The sequence below is a fragment of the Magallana gigas genome, chromosome 10 (assembly GCF_963853765.1).
Source record: "Magallana gigas chromosome 10, xbMagGiga1.1, whole genome shotgun sequence".
NCBI classification, from domain to species: Eukaryota; Metazoa; Mollusca; class Bivalvia; order Ostreida; family Ostreidae; genus Magallana; species Magallana gigas.
In genome coordinates, this window is record NC_088862.1 from 12,574,387 (window position 1) to 12,597,645 (window position 23,259).

Consider the following 23,259-nt stretch of genomic DNA (forward strand, 5'->3'; position numbering starts at 1 on the left):
TCTCTGTTTTTTTCATCAGATAGATGGAGCTAAAAGACTCAGTGTTGTAAAAACAGGATAATCAGTTGAAGAGGGAAATTCAGAAAGAGAATTTGTACCAACAATGAATTATAAAATAAAAAAAATATTTAAAGGCATATTTTCAAATATGCATAAGACATATGTGATACATGTTGTGTAAATAATCCGAAAGGATAAAGAAAATGAGTAAACACAAAAATGAAATTAACATATGTTCAACATATATCTAACATATATTTATAAACATATGTTAATCATATGGTTATCAAAAACATGTTTAATAAATGTTAAACATATGATGAACATATGTTTATGAACATATGTTTAACATATGGTGCTCGTTTTTTATGGCGAACATATGTTTCAGAACATATGTTCAACATATGTTAAACATATATTGAACATATGTTGCAATTTTACCTGTGTACTTAAAGCAGTTTTAAGCACTTAGAACTGCTACATCTTTGCTATAGCTAAAACGTTTTATCTTTATAAACAACAGATTTCTTTAATTTCATTTTTATAAAGCAGAGTTTGATATTTCTATGAAAAATGGGTACTCTTTTTAATAGAAATTAAGTATTAAGATTGCTGATACACTATAAAATACCATTGCAATCCATAATCCATTATCTTACTTTTACAGCGCCCGAGTACGCATGCCCTTTGCTACCACCCCCTTCAAAAACAAGGTTCTCAAAGGGGAAACTATGGTCTTTTGGATTGATACTCATAGCTTTCTTTTCTATCTCGTTTAAAATGGATGGCATTCTTCTCAATTTACGATTGACACCTGAAATGAAAAATGAAATAAATATGGCAATTTGAGTTAAAGAATAGAAATTTAAAATCATAGACTACGAGTTGAGAAAAAAGTTTGACTCTCAAAATGACAAAGATAATATTATATTTCATTGCGAAGTTTTCTTGATTAAATAATGGGTGAGGTATTTTAATTTACAATTTTGGCATCTTCTTTTGGATAAATCATGAATATATTAGGATGATCCGTTTTGCATTATTGAAGAAAGCTGATCTCCATCTTTTTTGTTTTTTGCTTTACGATCCCTTTGTTACCTTGTTTGTTACGGCAGTGTATAAAAATAAAAACTTAGAAATGTCAAAATAAGATACAAAAAATGACCGGTGTTACCAGAAGGATTGGGTTTCGCATTTCCAAATTCTTTTTCGTCATCTAGCTTGGACTGTTCGTCAAGATAACGCTTCCTAGCCTCTAAAATTTCTTTGTTTCGAATATCTCCTGGATCTGTCTCGACTTGACTTCCAAAGACGTTCCCCATTTTCTGTAGCGGCCACACCAATTTAAAAAGCCCTTTTGAATACTCTGTAATCTAAAATTGATCCATGTCGCAGTTAGTTATTCGACAAGGGACATAAATTAAAATATAGCTGACGCGGTAATTATACTAATTCATAATTTAATGAGGAGAAGGAAATATACATGTAATGAAAACTTTAAATTCAATTAAGTTTTTTATCGGCAAATTCACATAAAATTGATTTCTTTCTTCTAATTTGCACATTTTCGATAATATATTGGTTTCTCATATTTAAAAAAAAAAGGAGTAGCATAATAGTAAGGTTTTGGTCGGAAGGATAACTAACGTCAAAGGAAGACCGTGGTTTCTCATACAGTAAATACAGAGTAACATTTATAATGTTCAGTTTAATGAATTTACTTAATAGAAAATCAAACTTGCGTAAAAAATGATTTTAATTTTACCCCCAACCGCGAGTTCCATTTTACTGTGAACAAAAAAAAATCAAACATGTAGTAATGTATTATATATAATTGTGGTGAAAAGTAGCATATTAATACATATATGTACTTAAACTATGCTCGCTCAGGATCCATATATGTAATTTAGGACAGACACCTAGATGTATGTACCTAACAATACTTCTGTAAAAAGACTAAGCGGCAAACATATTTTTGTCTTATTCATTGTAGAGAAGAAATGAAAATGTAAAAACAAATACTAACACAGAGGTTTATTTGTATGGTCCTTTTTGATCTGATTAGTAGATTTGGTTTTGACGTTAAGGTAGGCTTCAAACCAAACTATCATTTGTATTCCTGTAGGCATAAACAACAGAGAGCGTGGATGCTTATTGTTAGATAATTATTTAATCGTACGGAGTTAAAAACTGTCAATGGTTTCCTCAACAGCATTTGTTGACGCCAATGAATAGTTGTTTAAGAAAAGAATGTAGTTGGTCTTATTATTTCGCTGAAACGCTCTGATTATTTTAAAGTTTGCTAAATAAGACTTAATTCAACACCGGTCTTCATGCATTAATAAATTTTCATCACATACTTTCAAAACTCTAGCATGCTGAGTTTAGGACTTTTTTTCTTCTTAGAAATTGCCGTCGGGAAAAAATTTGTCTTTAATCTTTAAAAAAAGTTATTTTAAAAGATGTTGATGGCATTGACTGCAGGTAAATTGAGGTCTGATACATTTCTCAAATGCAATTATAACAAGGAAATTATTCAAGTTGTTGGACTTCATTTGCCCCTGATATTAAAGTAGAAAAACTGTTTGTAAACGAAAGCGATGACAGTTGTTAGCTTACGCTGCTAAAAATAATATGTTTGTCTTGTATGACAGATTACAATTTTTTTAGAGTAACTCAATGCTTCATCTCTATATTCTATACGTTTAAAAAACTTCTTTCACCAAGCATTTTGAAACTATCAGTATAATTTTTACTCTTTAAAGATACATCTCCTGATTTTTTTTAGGTTTATAGTTGGCTTAAAAGGGACCTAGACACGATGTGTCCCCATTTTCAATGTCTAGTATGATTAATATTGGTAAAACACAGTTATGTTAAGGCTGTCCCAAGCTAAATTTATATCGGAAAAACGATACTATTTTAATTATCGAAAAATAATACTTTAACCGGGCGAACTTCTTAAAACTTTTATGGCATAAATTAAGAGCGATATCGAACACTATGTTTGATGCGTTATTTTGACGTTATATATTCTTCTTAGGCACGTGACGTGCGTATCCTAACACAGCAAATGAACTATATAAATCGCATCGGCGTAAGAGATTAATGACATTAAATCAAAAATATTTTTAATGAAAAATCATTCGATAAGTAATGTTTATTGCAGTTCTTGCTTAGGAGGTGGGGGGGGGGGTTATAAATATTTCAAAATATTGTCGAAACATTTCACATCATCATCGATATTAGGCACATTTTTACCTTTAAGGCTCGATTTAAACAAAATTGGGTCAAATGGTAGGTTTACCCCAACATGATTCACATTGGTACTTGTTTACTCTGCCAAATTCATGTAAAATATACTAAATTGGTATTGATCTTTTACTTGTGCCAATCTGTTTTTTACACCGTCAAATTATTTCCATTCATTAGTTTACACGTAGCAGGGGAAGTCTACAAGCCATGACACTGCCTTGAGGTGTTAAGACACGTTTGGAGTACAGCAAAGCTTTGAGACTTAGGAAACTTTTACATGCTTCCTTTCCTTCGTATTGAGTCGAGACACGTAAACAAATGATTATACATTTTAACGTATGACGTCACAGTGACATCGCGCTTTATTTCCCGCGACAAATTTCGAAGTGGATCAAAGATCTGTAATGCGTGTACTAGCTGTTTCAGTATATACTGCGCTACCTGCCTCAGATGGTTTGTTTTAATATGTTTTAGATAGAGTGATTAGAGACAGGGGCACGGATACAACGCATGTAAATAATTAGATTGCAAAAATAAACACATTTTTTAAAAAGATATGAACAAGGAAAAAAATTAAAGTGAAATAACAACAATGTACACAAGAAAAAAAACCTGTATTTATCGCTAACACTTTTGACCAACTTAAAGACAAATTATATTTTACAGGCTGATCAATTCTCTCCAAAAGTAAAGAACGGTTTCATGAGGTAGCAAGTCTTTGTATTTTGTTAAAAAAATTAAATTTATAAATCTATTTATAATATTCACTCTCTTTCTTTCTTTCTCTCTCTCTCTCTCTGTCTTTCTTCTCTGTGTCTTTCTCCGTGTCTTTCTTTGTGTGTTTCTCTCTCTCTGTCTCTCTCTTCTTTTTTTGTTTTCTGTCTGTTTGTTTTTCTGTATGTCCGTCTTTAATGTTAGTTGATAACTGTCAAAACTAGCTTAAAGTTGACAATGATGCAAGGTTTGTGTAATTCTTGCTGCGCTCGCCACAACGGTAGCACCGTAAAACATATTAAATAGTTATTTACCTAATACGAAGCTTCAAACTGCTGATTTTTTTAATACTCAACATTGAAAATATTGAATTTTGTATCACTATTATTTACGACAGCGTCTATGTAAAGGAATAATGCGGTTTTGTAATGTGAAAAAAAAACTTACCGGATAAGGGGTATTTTTACGTGCTGCTATTTTTTACTAATTTTTACGAGTTTTATTAAATCGTAAAAATTAAACGCGTAAATTTTCACAGAAGTAAAAAAACACCGCACTTAAATTTTCTACATCGTACGTTTGAGATTAATGCTGATGACCTTCAGCTCAGTCCCTGACGGCTGTACATGTAGGTATATTTGAGCGGTTTTGGTCACGTGGTGATAACAGTTCATATCTTTCTATTCAGTCTTGAGTATTTTTTAAAATTACGTATAATGCCACGTTAGTAGCTAGATTTCAATCACTCATTCAATAACAATGGCGGGGATACGAAGCTATTTCAAACCAGTGTCTACAATGCCATACCCAAATGGATCGCTTAGTTTGAGAGAGAAAGAAAAAGAGAGAGAGAGAAAATGAATAAACACAATCATTTTAATTAAGGACTTGTTAACAGAAAAACGATTTTCTAATTTATATGTGTGTTAACTGTAACAAAGTCACCATGAAATTTTACGCCTTTTACCACAGATGACATGTCCAATTCGTAAAAAAAATACGCGTAAAAATTCAAATCGCCCTATTTTAAGACATATTCGTAAAAAATAACAGCGGTAAAAATTACCCGTTATACGGTATTACTTTACAATACATTTCCTGCGAACGATTGAAAGGAATGCATATCTTATAAAGAGCAGACAAGTGACTTTCTACACATTGCTGTAAAGTAAATTGGGCAGCCTTAACATACCTGCGTATTTATTCTTCGTCATTGTTTGAAAGTAAAATGTCGAGTTACATGTACTAGGAAGATACAGAGTTTATAATCACTTGTTTTGTAAACATAGTCAATTCAATCAGTTTATTTTGTATACCATGAGTCTTTTAGTCAACGAAATGGTACTTTCCTTACTTCACAATATTTGTAAAACAAGTCTCGAGCTTGGTTTATAATTAAAAAACAACGAATTCTTACCCCCTTTTCCTCTTTCTCTCTCTCTCTCTCTCTTTTCTTATAATTTCTCTCTCTCTCTCTCTCTTTTTCTTATAATTTCTTGTTTTGTAAACAACCCCCGATTCTTGTTATTGTTTACAAATGTTTATTATTCTTTTTAAGTTTCAATTTTGTTGTCAAGTTTCTTTTGCTGATAATATTATTTTTGAACATATTCAATCAGTTTCTCTTGTTTGCCACGAGTCATTTAGTCAACAAAACAGTACTGTCCTTACTTGACAGTACTTGTTAACAATTATAAGTGTCGAGATTTGTTTATAATTACAGACCCTGAAACGTGCTACTACACCAGTTGCACGGTTCAGTTCGTTACGCTTTTTGAGCGGTACGGTTCGCTTTTTGAACGGTACGATTCGTTATATGAATGGTACGGTTCGGTTTGTGAACGGTACAGTTCGATTTGTGAACGGTACGGTACGCTTTGTGAACGGAACGGTTCGCTTCTTGCACGGTACGCTTTGCTTAAAATAGCTGCACGCTTTGTGAACGGTTTGCGCGCTTTATTAATGAGCTAGGCGTGGCCTGAACGCTTTGATTTTTCTCGATATGATTTTGTTTAGTTTTTGCCCGATCTACTTCAGCAAGGTGGTAATTATGACAAGAATTTTTCTTTATTTATATGATATATTACAAAAGTATTTCAATCGATTTATTTAAAATCGATATCAGAACTTCCATCCGTTCCCCCGTTTTTGATACGTTGCGTGAAACGTGTACTCAGTGACAACCGGGAAGCGGAGGTAATTTTGATTTTTATCAGTCTGTTATTATTTGTATTTAATTTAGATTAATGTAATCATTAAGATAGATTAAAAGAACTGTTTGACTTTAATCCGATATAATTTTGTTGATTCAGCGAGCTGTCGATAATTTTACAAAGCATCTTAAGTTTTTATTTCTATACATGTATTTGAGGTGAAGTCATAAATATTCAAGTTCTTATCCATTTAAAATTGCTATGAAAAATTGCCCCGACTTTATTCCGATATTTCTTTAGTTTCCTCTATCCTTGTATTGATTCTCGGCTAGTTGTTATTATTCATAATTCGTATGATCATTCTTTATTGCGTACTACTGTAGTACTATTGCCGATCGCAGATTGCCCTAGTGAATAGACGATGTGAAATTGATGATAAGATAAACAATGAATTTCAGATAAGATATCTTGAAATCAACTGTTATATGGTTTTTTGACACGAATTTTTGTTCATTTAAATATTGATTCTATGATTTTCTGCAATTGTCCGTATACACAGATCATACCAACATGTAACCCGTCATCGCTTCTCTTATCTGAACTAAGATCGCGTGTGTAGTCAACATATGACTATTAGTTTTTGTTTTTCCGTTAAACTATACATGTACATGTACAATGTAACATATTTCTTACGAAATGTACACAACTGGATATACACAACATGTCAATGATTTATATATATAATGGCGATATTTATCATTCTGTTGAACAAGTGTCCGCTCTTCACTGAATGCATGCGATTTAGCTGACGTTTTACAAATCCTGACTAACCGGTTTATATTTTATTTACCTTTTTACACACATACTTGTTGTAAACAGGACACGAAAAATTACCCGGTTATCAACAAATGAATGCTAAAAGTGATAAATATATAAGAATTTATCTAGTAACAAAAATAATACGGCAGCGAGGGAAAACGACTCAGTATATGAATTATAATCATGAAATCGGAAAGAAATTATTGTTGAATATAATTTAAAATAGGAACACTCTTTTCAATAGGGATTTAAGAAAACATAAAACAAAAACGTTTCATTCGATGATTTTTTTCTAGTCATATAGTAGGAGTCAAGTAGCACGCGGTGCATGGCGTGATCTGTACTGTTATACCTAAACTGATTGACAGGCGAAGCACGTAGAGTCCTGAGATAAAAAAGCTGTGTTTGTGCTTACATGTACTTGTTATCTCATTCAACTGTTTATGATGTAAAAAATCATATTTTGGTACATTAATGTATTCGGTAAATGATATTTTTATCGCAAGTTAATATGTAAAAATTCCTCATGTATAGAGTCGCTGTATTGTTCTACGGATTCTTGGACCGATAGTCTTACGTGTAATTGTTTGTGTCTATTTCTACAGACAGTTCTTTTGGGTTTTTTTTAGAGATTAAGAAAAGCCATGAAACTAACAAAGTAGAAGTAAGATATATTCAGACTATACACACGACAGATTGTAATGAGTTACCTAACAGGTGTCCGTGGAAAGGTGTGAATACCGGCATCTCGTGTACACCTGTTTAAGCGTCCAAATATACAGAGTTAGTTGTAAAGTACAGTAACTGCTAAAACAAAGAAAGACAATAACACCTGTTGTGTATAGAACCAAAGATCAGCTTCTGTACACGTATTTCGCACGAGTGATTTTTGTTCAGGTGAAATCACGACGCCATTACCAGCTATGCGGGAAGTAAAGTTGAAAGTTATTTTATGGAATGCGTGTACTTTTTTCCGTTCAATGCTTGCATTTAATTTACTAAGATTTTGTACATGTATATATTTACAATTTATCATATGAGTGATTTTTTGTTTATTTATTGGTACAAAAATAGCTCAAGAACAAATTACTCGAGTCACCGGTAATATGTAGTTGTCATTTACTACAGCACATATATCAAATTGGTTTAGAAAAAAAAGCGCATGTCTTAAATTGGTTTGAATTCTGATAATATATCAATTGACTAATAAATATATTTGGTAAATTAATTTGAATTTATCTAAGAACAAATTAATTAAAAGGTACCCATTTACGATTACAGATCACAACTTCGCGTTGAAAGGCCCGACAATTTTCTGGGTCTGCGTAACTTAAGTCGACATTTTTTCTTTTTTTAATTTAAAAAGGATATAAAATTATATATATATATATATATATATATATATATATATATATATATATATATATATATATATATATATATATATATATATATATATATATATATATTTCAACCCTTGTTTAGCCATAGTGTATTTATTTCTAAACATACCCTACTTTTTTAACGTCTCGGGTAACGATCTCTCTTTCTCTCTCTCTCTCTCTCTCTCTCTCTCTCTCTCTCTCTCTCTCTTCTGAAAATCACTTAAAGCTATGTAAAGTCCAGTATGTACCCATTGTTTCAAACATTTCATAAAAATAATCAAAATAGTATAACTACGAATTGTGTGAACGTTAATATTTTACAATGTTTAAGAAATCGGCGATGCAAGTTTTGTCGAAAAACAAAGAAATGATTTCGATCTAAGAAAGGAAATATTTTTGTGACTGTTTTAATAAGAATAACAGTTTTAAATCTTAGTATGTGTTATCTAATCCCGTATAAAAAATCTAGCAAAATATCAATCTTATCTGGTCAGCGATAATCGCAGCAATGTTAAGCCGTCCCGATGCTAAAATACGGCTGGAAAACGGTATTTTTTTAATCATCGTAAAAATACTTTGACCGGGAGTATTTCTTAAATCTATGATACATTTATTGACACCGATGTTAAACATAACATTTGATGCATTTTTGTAACGTCATATGTACTTTGTAATCACGTGACGGGCGAATCCTGATAATGCGTATGATCTATATAAATCGCATCGGCGCAGGTGATTAATGACATTAAATCATACATATTTTTAATAGAAATCCTTTGTTAAGTCATATACTTTGAAGTTCCTGCTTGGGAAAGAAATAGATATTTCGTTTATGGAGGATATTGAAACATTCCACAAAATCATCAAAATAATATAATGCACATTTTTACTAATCAAAAGCGATTTACATAAAATTGGGGTAAATCCGTAGGTTTGTTTCCCAAGCACGATTCACTTATATTCTCTACCAATATTACGTAAAATATTCTAAAATTGTGTTGATCTTTCACCTGCACCAAGCTGGTTTTACATGCATGGAAATTTCTTCATTCAGTTGTTTACACGTAGCAGGGAGAGTCTCTGGGACAAACCATAGTCTTTTACTTAAAACAAAGTTTTAAAACTGCCGATTATTTGATACTTACGGTGGCGTGGAAGGGCCAGATGAAAAAATAAAAAAATCTTCTTTGTTCGGACAAATAAGCTATTTGTTCGGACGAATAAGTTATTTGTTCGGACGAATTACGATTTGTTCGGACGAATTACGATTTGTTCGGACGAATGAGTTATTTGTTCTGACGAATTAGGATTTGTTCGGACGAATTACATATTTGTTCGGACAAATAAGTTATTTGTTCGGACAAATAAGTTATTTGTTCGGACGAATTAGGATTTGTTAGGACGAATTACGATTTGTTCGGACGAATAAGTTATTTGTTCGGACGAATTACGATTTGTTCGGACGAATTAGATATTTGTTCGGACGAATTACGATTTGTTCGGACAAATTAGGATTTGTTCGGACAAATAAGTTATTTGTTCGGACGATTTAGGATTTGTTCGGACGAATTAGGATTTGTTCGGACGAATTAGATATTTGTTCGGACAAATAACTTATTTTTTCGGACGAATTAGATATTTGTTAGGACGAATAAGTTATTAATAGTGGTACATGTATGAGAGAGAGAGAGAGAGAGAGAGAGAGAGAGAGATGTCATAATCATGGATACATAAATGTGAAAAGTCTAATCATTTTACATGATCATGCTTGGATCCAGAAACATTTACCGGGGTGGTGGTGGTGGGGGGGTCTGATAGATAGTTTTGTTTGCGGGGTGGGGGTCAAGGCCCCCCGACCACCCCGGCTCTAGATCCGAGTATAGATGTATGCCAACTCTAGGCAGCGCAGGTTTTTTCTTTGCTAACTATAAGTTTTATTTCGCGCAATGCCAGAAGAAATGATTCCAATAGTCATAATTATATGATTCCGCAGGTGGATTTCGATTGTTGATGTTTATTTTGAAAATGTAGTCATTCTCCTGTTTACTTGGGACACTGGACATACGAAATTATCTTTCGCCTTAACTTTATACATATACATGTATACGATCAAAGTTAACTGATATACTTCGTGAAATTGTGATAATCGCACAATTAGTTAAGTGACTTATAAAACAAACTAATTTTTACTTATACTTTATAATATAAAGACTACATGTATATTTAGACTACATGTATCTGCTCTGGTTATAATGTAGATGAAAGGGGGGGGGGGGTCAAGCCACCCCTTTCCTTCAAATAATAAATTGCTAATGATATAGACATTGGTGTTATACTATCTGACATGTATGCAATATCTGACATATTTTGCTGTCAAGCTCAATTTTCAAACTCTTTCTATCTAAAGGATTGTAGTTATATTATCATGGTGCCATGGGTTTCCGATAGTCTAAAACTAATGTTAACCTTAATGGTTGTCTCATTAGTCAACTTTGAATCTATTTCATTTTTAAAATCAGACATAGCATCAAAAATCGTCGATACAAAATCAAAGTTAGTCGTCATCATATGCAGTTTCTATCTATAAATAACCTGGATGCCACATTCGACCGATAAAAATAGGCGTCAGATGTTTCCGATAGTATGATTCATAAACAATATTTTTCAATAATAGTTAAGAAATATGAGATACAACCTTTTGAAAATATTGTATAAAATTGTCAATTGTTTTGTAAGCTTTTATTTCACCTTAAATCGTCCAATTATTTAAATTTTCCCCAGAACTTGATTCAATCAGTTATGATTATTCAATCAGTTATGATTATTGATAATGTTTTTATTTGCGCTCCTAAGATTCCAAACATAAGAAAACTTTACAAAGCCATATGATAATTTTAACATGCAAATACGTCATCAGAGGTCTATTTGACGGACAATAAGTATTTTTATCATTAAATTCTATTTTCATTACTTTTTTGCATTATAGTTAGGATGTTTGGTTATTTTGCTGACTTTATATTATAAAGTATAAGTAAAAATTAGTTTGTTTTATAAGTCACTTAAGTAACTGTGCGATTATCACAATTCCACGAAGCATATCAGTTAACTTTGATCGTATACATGTATATGTATAAAGTTAAGGCGAAAAATAATTTCGTATGTCCAGTGTCCCAAGTAAACAGGAGAATGACTACATTTTCAAAATAAACATCAACAATCGAAATCCACCTGCGGAATCATATAATTATGACTATTGGAATCATTTCTTCTGGCATTGCGCGAAATAAAACTTAGAGTTGGCATACATCTATACTCGGATCTAGAGCCGGGGTGGTCGGGGGGCCTTGACCCCCACCCCGAAAACAAAACTATCTATCAGACCCCCCCCCCCCCACCACCACCACCACCACCCGGTAAAATTTTCTGGATCCGCGCATGATCATGTAAACTGATTAGACTTTTCACATTTATGTATCCATGATTATGACATCTCTCTCTCTCTCTCTCTCTCTCTCTTTCTCTCTCTCTCTCTCATACATGTACCACTATTAATAACTTATTCGTCCGAACAAATCCTAATACGTTCGAACAAATCCTAATACGTCCGAACAAATAACTTATTTGTCCGAACAAATAGCTTATTTGTCCGAACAAATAGCTAATTCGTCCGAACAAATCCTAATTCGTCCGAACAAATCCTAATTCGTCCGAACAAATAATTCATTTGTCCGATCGAATCCTAATTCGTTCGAACAAATCCTAATTCGTCCGAGCAAATATCTAATTCGTCCGAACAAATAGCTAATTCGTCCGAACGAATAAGATTATTTTTTTTTTTCATCTGGCCCTTCCACGCCGCCGTAGATACTGGTTTTTAATATGAATGAATTTTGTAGGTCTCGCATTAACGGCAGCATCTATGTAAAGGAAACGTGCGGTATTATACTGGTTTGATATAATTCACTTTTAAGGTTAAGAAACATTCCCTGAGAACTATCCACAGGAATGCAGATCGTGACGTCAAAGTTAATTATAACGTCATATCGTATGCAGTACAGACAAGTGACTTTCTACATATCGCTGTAAAATCCATCGGGAAGCCTTAACATGCCCGCGATATCCGTCCGCATTCGTCGAAAGACATTAGGTCAATGAGCCGTATATGGAAGTTGCACGCTAATTGCACGGTACGATACGCTTTTTTGTCCGTCTGGAGGCGGGTCTTGCATAAATTATATTGCACGCTTTTTGCACGGTACGGTTCGTTTTGTGAACGGTACGGTACGCTTTGTGAACGGTACGTTTCGTTTTGTGAACGGTACGGTTCGTTTCTTGCACGGAACGGTACGGTTTGTTTTAGAGGTGAAGTAGCACGTTTCAGGGTCTAAAAAAACAACGAATTTTTCACCTCTCTCTCTCTCTCTCTCTCTCTCTCTCTCTCTCTCTCTCTCTCTCTCTCTCTCTCTCTCTCTCTCTCTCTTTTAGCTTGAACTCTAACTTCAAATTTGGGTCATTCATTCAAAATTCACAAGTACAACGGTGTATTCATTGTACAAAGTGATTCTTAACCGAGTCTTAGCCTGTTTAAAAATTTGAATAGTCTCAACTCATTGTCTACCCAAGTTCTACGAGTATTACCTGGGTTGGGGCAGTTTACGCTTTTTAATCCGTGAAGCGGATTACAAAAAAGCGTAAATTACTCCAACCCAGGTTAAACGAGTATATATATATATATATATATATATATATATATATATATATATATATATGTCTCGAGCTTTGTTTATAATTAAATAACAACAAATTCTTACCCTCCCCCTCTCTCTGTCTCTCTCTCTCTTTCTCTCTCTCTCTTCAAATTTGGATTATTCATTCAAAATGCACAAGTAAAACGGTTTATTCATTGGACAAAGTGATCTTAAACCGTGTCTAGGCCCGTTTAAAAGTTTGAATAGACTCATTATGTATATGTAATTTATTTTTTGAAGGATGTGAAACAAAGTTCAAATTAAACAAATATGCTGTCTCGCCAACCAATGTTTGAACTAGCTAACAGCAGGGGGCAGGAATCAAGCAAATGATAGTGTTATCCGGATCTCTCTCTCTCTCTCTCTCTCTCTCTCTCTTTCTCTCTCTCTCTCTTGCAGCATGAACTCTAACTCTTCAAATTTGGGTTATTCAATCAAAATACACAAGTAAAACGGTTTATTCATTGGACAAAGTGGTCTTAAACCATGTCTAGGCCAGTTTAAGGATTACGTTTACTCAGGGGCGAAAAATAATCATCTAATAGGAACGAAAAATTACTTATTCTACATTGTAGCCCCACTATTGTGGTGCTATTTATCAATTTCAAATAACCAGGTCAATGACCTACTTTTTCCTCTTTTTTTTTTAAAACAAAGTTCAAATTAAACAAATATGCTGTCTCGTCGACCTAGGTTTGAACTAGCTAACAGCGGGGGGCAGGAGGCAAGCAAATGATAGTGTTATCCGCATCTGTGTCATTTAAAGCATATGTCGTATATAAAAAGGCTAGTTCACACCAACAAATTTACTGAAAGAACATCCACGTTGAACAATGAGTACCTACGAAATCAAAGTCAAGACTGGGGACCGATTGGGAGCCGGGACTGATGCCAAAGTGGAAATAGTTCTACTTGATGGCTCTGGAAGACAAACTAAACCTGCCTATCTAGACAACTGGTTCAGGAACGATTTTGAGGCCAGACAGTTAGATGTTTTCACTATTAAAGATGACACAGATATACCTGATGTTACAGAAATCAAGATACGAAGAGATCAGGCCGGGTTGTTCAGCGATTGGTATGTTGAAAAGATAGAAGTGCTCAACAAGAGGATTGGAATTGCCTCGGTTTTTCCAATTCTTCGTTGGATTCGTCCTGATGTGGACTTGTACGTTGGGAAATTTGATACGCTTCTTCCCCAGTTTGACCCTAGAAGAGATCAGAGAAATGCTGAGCTTGAGCTGAAGAAAAAGCTCTATGAATATGAGGAAAAGGTTTCTGGCCTACCGGTTCAGGTTAATGTTTTACATAATTATTATTTAACATTAATTTTGCATAATATTGTCCGTTTGAAACCACTGTATTGACTTAACAACATACTAGTTTATTAGGTCGTATAAGATGACAGGTATGAATAACAGTATGATAATTTTTTGAAATTTTATGGTAAAGGTTTGACTTAATAAAAAAAATGCCAGTTTTAAATATTAGTAAAAGTATTTACTATTTAGTAATGCAGTTAATTTTATCAGGTTAAAAAGGTTCCCGAGGATGAGGAGTTTTCAATATCTGCAAAGGTAAGATGCATTAATATATTGATCAGCTTTTTTTCTACGGATATTGCTAAAGACCAATTAATTGTCGTATTTGCTAATTTGTAAATAACAATGTTATTATTCTTTAAAAATATTTTTTTCTAAGTGTTAAAAATTGGATTTCCTAATTTGGAAAATTAAATGTAATTGAACTGCGTATACTTTTTAACTTGATACATGTAATACCGGTATTCGATAAAAATTGTCTAGCGCTCTGAGTTTTTCTGATACGGACTTCTCGGTACAGGTAAATGTTCTAATGTCAGGCAACTACAGGACCTACTTACAATGACGTTTGTGAAGATTCACGTTTTTAAGTGCATTTTCCAAAAAGTAGTTTAAACATTTGAATAATTTTAACGTTCAAAAAGGAGGTATTCAGTTTACACAAAAAATAGGCGAACAGAAATGGGGAAGGGCGCTTCAATCACCTTTTGTTCATGCGTCGGTTTGAGTTGTCTGATGCATCATATCTTTTGGTAATCTTTCAGATTATTTGATGGAATAGCTTTAGATGTTCACATCTAATTTACATCAAGTTTGATTCCTATAAGACCTTCAAAAAAATACATATACTTCAAACAACAAAAATTATTATTATTTTTGAAAACGTATGAGGGGTCTTAGTTATAGAAAGCCACGTGTCTTTGGAGAAATAATAGAAGCAGATACTAAAAAGTCGTGTTTCAACTTTTTTTTCTTGAATTTAGTGGGATCTTCTTAAAAGGAAATTCAGCCTTCTGGCTGGAAAAAGCGTGGAAATGATTTTTGGAAGTGGCTCATGGGAAACATTAGAGGACTTGACTGGTGTCTATTCAAAAACATTCGGAGATCCAAAGGTAAACATCCTTTATGCTTCTATTGTTGTTGAATGTGTTATGGTGTCTATATAACATGCAAATTATGATTTACAAGTTTGTTGTTAAATAGGAAATGGAGAACTGGAAAAGTGATGAGCATTTTGGATGGCAGCGTTTAAACAGTGTCAATCCAAACCTCATTCGTCTTTGCACAGATATACCATCCAAGTAATAATTATATTTGAAAATATTTTACATTAATCATACGACTGTATCAATGGTATTTGATTTGCTACATATAAAACAATTATTGTGATTGGCTTCGGCCAATCACAATTGTGTCAGTATTGGGCATTCGACAGGTTTTAATATTTGCGCACGCATTGCGCCTCGCACTACTTTGTTTACCATGCGACGATGCGAAGACAGCTTCATGTCAATCTTAAATGACTTGTATTTGACTAAAGACCATTATTGTAATGCGTTTTCCTTGATATTAAAACAGTTATACAGTTGCATGATCATTCCAATCACGCTTTTCTTCACAACAACTAATGAATAGAAGTACATTTCGCCTACCAAGAGAAATTTTATTCATTCATTGCTACTCCGAAAATGAACAAAAAACAAAAAGATTTGTCCTATTGATCATGTTTATTGCTTTGAATGCTTTCGCATTACATTAACCTGAAGCTCACCAGTGATATCACATACCGATCATATTTTAAAAAGGACTATTTGTTAACACTTGAGCATGATTCTAAATAACAATAAGATTATATGTATACAAAGTTACATGTATACGCACTCGTTTTCAATACATTGCAAGAAATCATTAACTTATATTAGTTTTATATACTTTGATAGCGGCTTCAAATGACCAATCTATTTATTTACCACTAGGTTCGGGGTGACAGATGAATGTGTTAAAGAATGTCTCGATGGACTGACATTGTCGGAAGCCATGTCCAAGAAGCGATTGTTTATCGTTGATCTTGAAATACTTGATGGAATAACTTGTGTTGAAGGTTACATTGTGCGTATAAATTATCCAACAATTACTTGAACATGATTTCATTAAAGCATCTGCTTAAGATTTATTTTTTTAAGTTAACCATGATAACTATTTTATCATTTGCAGGTTTGTTGATAAACTTAACTATGCTTTTTAAATACTCTTCGTGAGTAAAGATGAGAAGAAATATTTACATCTTAGAATACAATAAAGATATTTACAATGTTCATTTATTTTTCTTTGCGTTTATTGTACAGTCCCCAGTTCCGACAGCCCTGCTCTTTGTTAACGGTACTGGGAAACTCATGCCCGTAGCCATCCAACTTTTTCAACAGAAAGGACCGGAAAACCCCGTAAGACTCTTGCATACATTTATTTTACATCATTTTGTAATACATGTTAAATGGGCTGTTCACTAATAAGATGATTTTCATTCAGGTTTTTGTACCGACTGATCCACCGTATACCTGGCTTTTTGCCAAAATGTGGTACAATGTTGCGGATGCAAATTATCACCAAGCCTTAACCCACTTAGGTATTGAATTTATCTAGATAAAAATAAACCTGTCGAGCTTTAAAGTACATGTAGTAGATAACAATTAACACTAGATAACACGATCTGTTTTCATATATCCGAGTCTCTTTCGGGACCAGACATAATTGTATTAATCCTTAAATTCTTTATGTATTGTTAATTGTTCGTCAGAGTCACGCATATGTTGATTGAACACGTTTAGTTTTTCTGACTAATCACAAGATAACTGGGACCAAAATTAGTAATACTGATCGTTACAGAAAGAAAAACATGAACTAGGGACTTCGTAATTCCCAAACAACAAATCGGATTTAATTCTTAAAAACATATAGCGATAAGATTAAATATAGTGCTATTATTAGGTGTTAAAGGTAAAACTATGTACACTACTGAGATTAAGAAAAAGTGAGACAAATATTTTCATTTTAAGGGCCATTGACTATTGATACATGTAATAGAGTCATTTTGCAAACATGAATATGAACGTATTGATTTGTTGATTATGTGTTTTTACAAACATTTATGTATTTTTAAACCATATTTTGCGCAAAAGTACGAAGAAATCGAAATACACGAAAATGGGATAAATGGGTGTAATATTCGTAACATATAGTCCACTTTGATAATACAGCAAACGTTTGAGTATTATTTGCATAGCCATTGTGTTCAATCCTATATTTAAGGCGTTAAGACTTATTATGAGGGGATATTGAAATATTTAAAATGCAAATGTTAACCCAAATATTACAAACAAAATCAACAACAATATAATTTTTTTGAAGGTTTCACACATTTATTAATGGAAGGGATATGTGTAGCAACAAATAGATGTCTCTCGCCATCACATCCAATGTTCAAATTGTTGGCGCCTCATTTTCTTTTTATTATCGCCATTAACAGGTAAGTGTACATAAATGTTACAGTATTAAATTATTTTAAAAAATATTTTGAAATCAGTATTTCTTTAGCATTTCAGAAATATTGCGAACGTACCGAAAAATGTATGAGGCATCATATGAATTATTTATACAAAAATTTAAAAAAAATTACATATAAGTCTATGAAATAAATTCTCTTTCTTTATGTTGTTTGGTAGTCGTGGTCTCAACTATTTGGTCTCACCAGGTGGATGGATTGATAAAACAATGGCGATTGGGGCTGTCGGCATTTTGGAACTTACTAAGAAAGGGTTAGTTCTTGTATTCACCTTTATATTCCGAAGATTCACTGACTTGCACTTGCGAACAGAGCTAATTCTTCCAACAATCGTACCACGTGGATTGGGGCTTGATCCAAAACACGCAAACATTTTTGTTCGTTTTATTTGACCCTTTATTCGAATTGAGATTTATTCTACACTTTGTTTTGAATAAAATAGTGCTGACTCCTGGAGGATGAACATCGAGGGAAACTACGCAGAGTTTCTAAAAAGCAGAGGAGTAAGTGTTTTTTTTCTTCCACAACAAAAATTGTTTGTGAATATTTATGTTTAACTGATATGGTGGTGTTCTGTTTGATACAATACAACTGAAGCCTTTGACAAAAAAATGAGAATTGCTATTTATTAAATAACATAATAAATGACAAAGTACAAAATGCCAAAAAAAAAACAGCAAAAATTTAAACTACAAAAATCACAATACTCTTAATCAAAGGAATAATCCTAATATAAAAAACTAAATAAATAACGCAGAATTGTAACTAGAATAAACAGAGAGCAAATGACAATGGAACATGGACATTTCTATTTACAAAAAAGATGGAGTATCTACACAGAACGTAAGACAATAAACCATGGCCATTTCATATACAAAAATGTGAAACTTTGCAGATTTTCTAATAGCAGAGGAGTAAGAGTTTATTTTGTCTACCATAACGAAACACATGTAAATTATATATATATATATATATATATATATATATATATATATATATATATATATATATATATATATGTATGTATATTCGTGGGATTCGTTGGTACCTCTCATCCACGAATTAACATCCTCCACGAATTAATAAATTAGGGTAATAAAGTCATATTTCCTTTGTAGGTTTAAGAGAATACACGAAATTACGTCCCCATGAACCTGTAAAATTTAGGCAATCCATGAAAATTGGCCCTCACGAAATTAAATGATTCCACAGTATTGTAATTAACTTTTTAAATATTTTGATAGGTGTATTGCAATGATGGGTCAATTTTGCCGACCTTTTATCAGCGGGATGACTCGATGATGTTATATGAAGCAATTCGTGACTACGTGACTAAATATGTCAACTTGTATTATGGTGAGTGTAGAAATGAACAGAAATATCAAATGAGTTCTATAGGTTTGTAAAAAGATTGAAAGTATATATTTTCACTGTATAATGTTTATTCCCTTACAATAATGATAATTAAAGGTTACTGTTCAAATGCCACGTTTTAATGTCTTGTTTTTTTTTAAATCAGATTTTTAAAATAGTTACCAAGAACCATCAAGTCAAAATGTTGTGTTGAGATTTTTACTCTTTTGAAATTAAATAATGTTAAATCCACATTTATTAAAAGAAAACAGTCATAACATATATAGTGAGTCACGTTCATCAATACTTTAAAATGCATCTTAAATGTCATTAGATCTTTTCTTCACTAAGTTTACGTGCATATATAATTATGTTGTCTTTAGACACTAATGACAAGATCATTCACGATGTGGAAATTCAGACGTTTGGACAAGAACTGACCAAGTCAAAGTCAGATGGAGGGTGTGGAATTCTGGTAAGTCATTATTTAATATTTGCACTATGTGGTTGACAGTTGCATTTGTTTTTAATTTCAATCATTTTATTTGTTTATTATAGGGCGTCCCTTTTGAAAACGGAAAGTTCAGCAAAGCGGATCAGCTGATAGAGGTTTTCACATCCGTGATATTTTCCAGCAGCGTTTTACATGCTGCTTCAAACTTTCCTCAGTATGATGCTTACGGATTTCCCCCCAACTATCCTACAAAAATTAGAGGAGTTCCGCCGAAGAATAAAGTACGTCAAAATGATAATAATAAATTTTATACTTTCAAATTGTCATAATAATCGTATAAATTTGCAGCGCTATTTCTAAAATATATCGGATAGTTCAAAATTATTTTCACTTTTTTTTTTTTACAAATTAAATAAAAATGCTTACAAATGAGCCTGAAATTCATGTTGATCCATAAAATATGAGCTTTTATTTTTTTTCTCAACCCGGTTAATATATGTTCAGAACCCACTGAAAGAGGAAGACATCGTAAAAAGGTTGATAGATAAGTCTACAACACTGGACGCAATGGTCATCACTCGAATCCTCAGTGAAAGAAGTACCAACGCTCTAGGAGACTTTGAAGTCACCTACACGTATGATCCCGCTGCAGTCAAAATTGTAGAGGAGTAAGTGTCATGGAATAATGTATGCAGGGTTATTTTCGGTCCGTGTTATTTTCGCCCTTCTTCCCTGCAAACGGCTTTGCCTCGTCTTAAAAACGACCAAACATGGGGCGCAAAAAATGGGAACGAGTATTGCCCTGCCTACATTACATGTATATATAAGTTTCAGCACTTATTGAACACGAAATGGGATTCTTTGACGTGATAGTCGAAAAAGTTTGATAAAAAGGGATATCTCGTTTTATTTTCAATTATTTCTTCTTATTAAGTTCATTACAATAAGGCGGTGCAAATGAACTTTTGTGATAGAGAATGAACTGTAAACAGACAAACATTGATGCTGATCATAAATCAACATTTATATGTTTCGTTACATCAACATTGTGTATGTATATGAATTTATAATTTTAAGTTCACCACCTGTTGGACACGTAAGTTACGAAAAAATCATCGTTTTATTACCTTTTTCATATTTACATTTTTTTAAAATTAATTTCAGATTTAGACAAAACTTAAAGGACATCAGTTTGAAAATGCATCAAAGAAATGAAAAATTGGTGCAAAAATATGAATATCTCTATCCGGAAGAAATTCCAAATTCCATCAGTACCTAACCTACAATTGAGAATCCAGAGGTGATTCACAAAACTGAAAACGAAATCATATGGAACATGATACGAATGAAGTTCACATTCTTTATTGCATGTATTAAAAACAAAAATAATATCTTTAGTTATCTGTTAGAGACTTTTTTTTAGATTTCTTTTTCTTTTGAGATTTGGTGATGGGAATATTAAAATATATTAAATTCAATTCATGTTATGGTACATGTATGGTATTATGATATTTTCGTTATTTTTAATTTTATGATATTCATGTTTGAGCATATTTTAATTTGTAATCAAAGGCTAATATTGAGCTTTGTATTTAATATGCTTGTGCAAGTTCATGTATGATAATATCAATAGCATATACTTATAATTTGAATGTACATGTGTTAATAAAGCAGAAAATAAAAAAAAGAATAGGAGAAAAAAATCTTCGTTCATATTTTTCAAAACCACCTTATAAAAATGTTGTACTTTTAAAAGTTATTTCAGTGCAAACCCACTTAAAGTACTAGATTTCTATAGAGCTGTTGTGTAACAATATTTTGTGTAACATTAACTGGACATCTAGGTCCCAAAATATAAACATTATTTTGCTAATCCTTTTGTGTAAATGTAAAGTTCGATCACAAGTAAGCTGCTGAATACTATAAATGTACAACTATAAAAACTGTATTCATAGATCATACAAATTAGAGTTTTGACTAAATCTAATTTTCGATTTCGACATTCCCATCAAAATAGGCTACATTGAACAAAATACACAATATTTTGATACTTCTTGACCATTTTATTAATAACTGATCCGGAAACTTTACTGGACTTTACATCCATTATTAAAATACAGAAATATATATTTAAAAAATAGCTATATGTAATTGTACACAATAATTCAATCAGTAAAGTGTTTTGAATCTCCTCAGTGATAAAAATATTAGTGCAACCCTTGGGTCTCCATACCTGTACTCGCTAATCTTTTAATGGAGATGCTCACGATTTTGGTCAAATTCCATTGTGCTATTCTTATTATTGTTAAGCTTTATGAATGTAAATCTAACGATCAAGTGATATTTTAGAGTCTGTCATGGAGTTATGAGCAAGGTACAAGTCTCACAACTCTTTGTCATGTAAACAAGGATCGTGCCCTGTTTCTGTTTACATAGTTTTAATATACCAGGACAAAAACAATTGAAGCTGATTTGTCTATCTTCTTATTCATTTTAAGCATAAATAAACAGTTTTTACCGTTAAACACATTTCTTTTAGGTCTAAAACTGGAATTTTCCCTTCAACATTCAAAATGTAAAAAAAAAGCTTTGTTTACATAGCAAAGATTTGTAAGCTCTGTAACTCGCTTAAAACTCAACAAATGATACTCACAATTTAATTGCCTATTAAAATGCCTTACTGAAGCATTGTAAATATTAAAATCTGAAAAATAATGTTTGACTAAAATCATGGTTATGCCCCTTTAAAATGTTCTTCAGTGAAAGTAAAACAGGTTTAGAATATGGCAAGCATATTTTTAAATTTTACTATTGCTTTGAAAATTGTCATTGTTGGATTCTTTGTACTCGTAGATAATAATAAAACAACATATATTATATGTAAATCCATTTATGCTATGGATTGTTCGTCAAAGTACCTTTATTTATAAAACTTTGAATATTCTTAATTTCTCAATTATTGATTTCACTTTAGAAAGTAAGCTTAACAATTTCCGTCTCCTTTTGATTTTTTTTGTGAACAAAACATGAGATATTTTACAAAAGTTCACGTTCGTTGATGTGTTTTTGGTACTTGTGATAAAGTCCCTATATTTTCAATCTACTTTTATCAATCAGATATCATTTTAAACTAAAGCTTATGGTCCCTTTCCACCTAAATATTTTTGTTTAAGTAATTGATTGGGCCAAATAAATCTCATTTCAAGATTCTCAATAATTTATTGTATACTTGCTGCACTGCCTTCACGTCAAAATTCAATATTCCGTCGTAGTCAAACTGTTAAAGCTTAGTTAATAGACTTACATTATTTCCGTATCTTAACTCGAACAAAATTGAAACTTGTGCCAAGGTAAGTCAAAATTAATTAGAGTACAATTTCTTTTTCGAATTAAGCTCTACAGAAAATTTGTATGTAGACAATTAACGTTTATACTTATCACCAGCCATCGACTATTTCATGTACTGTCAAACACAACATCCTAATTATTTTTAAATA

At 32.3% G+C, this 23,259-nt stretch overlaps 1 protein-coding gene across 1 annotated transcript; it reads left to right on the forward strand.

The window, feature by feature from the left end:
• The first annotated feature begins 13,783 nt into the window (after positions 1-13,783).
• Positions 13,784-22,119, forward strand: LOC117683956 (allene oxide synthase-lipoxygenase protein). The gene is made up of 15 exons (XM_034454273.2): positions 13,784-14,369; positions 14,607-14,651; positions 15,380-15,508; positions 15,600-15,697; positions 16,373-16,505; positions 16,742-16,837; positions 16,923-17,019; positions 17,802-17,919; positions 18,116-18,208; positions 18,398-18,458; positions 19,200-19,311; positions 19,692-19,783; positions 19,867-20,043; positions 20,267-20,430; positions 20,927-22,119. The coding sequence occupies exons 1-15, from the start codon at positions 13,908-13,910 to the stop codon at positions 21,039-21,041; spliced, it is 1,992 nt and encodes a 663-aa protein (XP_034310164.2). The 5' UTR covers positions 13,784-13,907; the 3' UTR covers positions 21,042-22,119.
• The last annotated feature ends 1,140 nt before the right edge of the window (positions 22,120-23,259 follow it).

Excerpts from the sequence above, each read along its gene's own strand:
- LOC117683956 (XM_034454273.2), top strand. The coding sequence starts at position 13,908 with ATGAGTACCTACGAAATCAAAGTCAAGACTGGGGACCGATTGGGAGCC. Across the intron at positions 14,370-14,606 it reads TTTCTGGCCTACCGGTTCAG|GTTAAAAAGGTTCCCGAGGA; the intron begins GTTAATGTTTTA and ends TAATTTTATCAG. Across the intron at positions 20,431-20,926 it reads GCAGTCAAAATTGTAGAGGA|ATTTAGACAAAACTTAAAGG; the intron begins GTAAGTGTCATG and ends AATTAATTTCAG.